General features: G+C 32.5%; 1 protein-coding gene and 1 long non-coding RNA gene across 2 annotated transcripts in view; one reads left to right on the top strand and one right to left on the bottom strand.

Moving 5' to 3' along the window:
• Positions 1-83: 83 nt before the first annotated feature.
• Positions 84-1,383, top strand: LOC109584203 (uncharacterized). Its single transcript, XR_002185904.1, has 3 exons — positions 84-712; positions 943-1,017; positions 1,109-1,383. It is a non-coding gene; the product is annotated as an uncharacterized LOC109584203 (long non-coding RNA).
• A 748-nt stretch (positions 1,384-2,131) lies between these two features.
• Positions 2,132-3,223, bottom strand: part of LOC109584202 (semaphorin-2A-like) — a 6,455-nt gene continuing 5,363 nt past the window's right edge. Inside the window, exons 13-16 of the mRNA XM_019999851.1 lie at positions 3,054-3,202; positions 2,919-3,004; positions 2,628-2,863; positions 2,132-2,334 (exon numbers count right to left, since the gene is read on the bottom strand). Of these exons, the coding sequence (XP_019855410.1) occupies positions 2,132-2,334; positions 2,628-2,863; positions 2,919-3,004; positions 3,054-3,202 (674 nt within the window). The remainder of the gene's footprint in view (positions 2,335-2,627; positions 2,864-2,918; positions 3,005-3,053; positions 3,203-3,223) is intronic.

The raw sequence follows: 3,223 nt of genomic DNA on the forward strand, positions 1-3,223 counted from the left end.
TGTAGTTTTGTTTACAACTCCAGGTGTTGCCATCTTTGATCATTAACTTATTATTAATATTAAATTATTAATTATTTTTAATTAACATTAAATTTTAGTAATTATTAGAGCTTTATGAAAATTAAATTTGACGAAAAAAGGAACAACTAATATTTAATGCTACTAAAAAAACCGGTTATACAGTAGTTTGTCTTGCTTAGAAAATTAATTCTTGTTTGCCATTCATAGTTAGTGGTTTTTGGCTCTGACTGATATGAGCAAGTTTTTTTACTTTCATTACATTAAGTATGCACGTGTAGTTCATCTTTTTTTGCATGAAGTATTAATAGCGAGTTGTTTCAATAGAACTGTCTTCTAGTTTTGATTTAATTTTTGCTAGCACTGTTGATCTCAACACATCACAAAGAGTCCAGCTTTTCTTTCAGCTTCTTCATGGAGCTGCTAATAATCATGAAAGCAGTGACCTGGGGTTACTTTTTCAAACCTCAGTAACATCTGCAGAGGTAGACATATTGTAAAAGTTATTTCCACAGCCAAATAAAGAATGATAAAGCGTGGCAGAGGAAGACTTTATTAGAAGAGCAACCAGACACAGACACTAGTGATCCTGTTACTGAGAACCTCCGTTTTGTTAAATTGGGCTGTAAAATTGGCAACATTATTTTTGTGAACTAAACAAAATGCTCCAAAATATAACTTCAACTATGCTAGTGTGAACACGATTAATGTGCATCAATATGTATTACTGTACTTTTGCCATTGTGAAATGGCTTTGTTATTTTATTTGGAGAAAGTAGCTCCTTTTCAATTGAATAGTTTAAAATAAGAGTTACGTACCTAAGCATTATGATACTCCAGTATATTAACCATTATTAATAATACATCAAATTGATTTAACTATTTTCTCTCTCTCTCTCTCTCTCTCTCTCTCTTCCTCATTAGTGTGAGTTAATAATGCTTCATGACAGTGCCTCTATTATTAGGAGCTGTTACTGGAACATTAGCTGATGAAAATAAGTAAAAACAAATAGTTAACATTATTTTCGCTACTATTATTGTACATGAAATGAATTATTATTTGTGACTTATGTACATATTTATTTTTTAGAGTAAATCAGGATCCTGCTGATAGCACTAGCTTCTAAAATAACCAAATTTATAATACATTATTGCCTGCAGCAGTTGAAGTAGAGTCTTGATGAATATCATGAAACACTTGACAGATTGAAAGCTAGTCAATATTAATAATGTGTGTATCCAGTTTTATTATTGTTATAGGCATGTAAATTATGGTGATGATAATTACATGTATAATAACAATCAAACTTTCTAAATAATTATTATACTTTCTACTGTCTTTGCTTTTATTCTCCTTGTTATTGTTTATTTTTGTTGTTCTTCTTAAAATAATGACAACTTGAAATCATGTGAATTCAGTCGAGGGTATAGATTTAACAATAATTTTTAGCATTTATAGATCTACTGCATGTAATGTATCAGAAAATTTAAGCCATTCTTGACAAGTACCCTTCCAAAATATTGATTTTGATTTAGTCAAGGGGATGGCCCTGGGACCACTTACCAGCTATAAAGAGGACCAGTACTTTTATGACAGTCAATTATTAGTTTACTGAATAATAATAATTGTTGAGTTATACCAGTGGCATTGTGGAATACTATACATGTACATGTACGTGAGGCTTTCTCACAGGATTATGGCTCATGCAGGTTCTTGTCAGTGGATTGTTAAATTTACTATGTGGTGCATTTGAATTTTTAATTTAAAAATCAATTCTCTATTTTTTTTAATTTTCATAAAAATGGCTAGGAAAACTACACATTTTTGTCATTTTTTTTGATACACAATACAATGAATATTACATCTACTTTTGCGTTGCATTAAACTTTTGAGCTAATTCAGATCAAAATAGATTTTAAACTAGTGTCTGCTCATGAAGCATGCTGTTTAGCTCACTTAGCATGCTTTATGGGAAACCCTATTGCACATGTGCACATGTACATGTAGGTTCATTGAATATCATGGACAATCTTTGAAATAAATGGTTTGCCTCTAAAACAAACAACAATAATAAAATAATAAAAATTTGCAAGCAAAAGTTTCATAATTGTACTATGTTGACTTTTGTCTGTGATCAGTAGGCTGATTACGATGTGAAAGGGACTTGCTGTAGATCCTGACTTTGTTTGTTATGAAAGCAAGCATTAAGTAACCAACCACTACACCAACTATCAGTCCACCAGCACTTGCAGCTATAGTCCATGCATGTTCTTCAAGAGCTCCTCCAAAAACTCTACCTACAGGTACTGTTGGCCCTGCATATGACAAGAGAAACATGAATTTAACATTATACACCTACACACTACATTTGTACAATGTACATAGATATTATGTACTCTTGATACTAGGATTAGTCTATTACCTGCAGTGATGCTAGGTTCATATGATGATGATGATGATGATGATGATGATGATGATGATGATGGTACTATGCTTGAATCAACACTAGAAGATGAGAGAATGGTGCTTGATGATAATGCTACAGTCTGTACAGTGTCTATATGGTTACACAGGTCATTGATAAGGAATACTTAATGTCATAACTTACTCATTACACTAGTCTCTGAAGGACTGATGGCACTTAAGTCAACTGTTGATAGTGTCGCTATTGTAGGTGATGGACTAACAGTTGTTGTATAATGAGCAACAAAACAAATGCTACTATCACCATTAACAATGTCTTGTAGTAATGAACCACTCCCTCCTACACTATTGATGGTTGACACACACTTTCCTTCTTCTACATGATATGCACAGTAAGGATCACGTGAGCTAATACACTCACTGTTATATGAATTATTATAATTAATTGAATCCTTTATTATCAATTGCATCTTACCTGCATGTTGAATACAGTCTCTCACAATCATCCAATGGTACAACATACAAACCTTCAGATGTACTCAGGTACACATACACTGAATTCTGTTGAGCAGTAAACACATTACCATGACAAGTAATGAACAATTCTTACATTAGCTTTAGTTTTGTACAATTCCATCATTCCAACAACTTGTCCCTCTCCATTCTCTGTGTTACGCTCCAGTTCTACATTTTGACTAGTGAAGTCTTTGCTTCCTTGTCGACTGGAGACATAAGTCTTTTTAAGTAAATGCAAATTGTCTGTACAATAGACAGTACAAT

Source organism: Amphimedon queenslandica, unplaced genomic scaffold (assembly GCF_000090795.2).
Source record: "Amphimedon queenslandica unplaced genomic scaffold, v1.1 AMPQUscaffold_13232, whole genome shotgun sequence".
Taxonomy (NCBI): Eukaryota; Metazoa; Porifera; class Demospongiae; order Haplosclerida; family Niphatidae; genus Amphimedon; species Amphimedon queenslandica.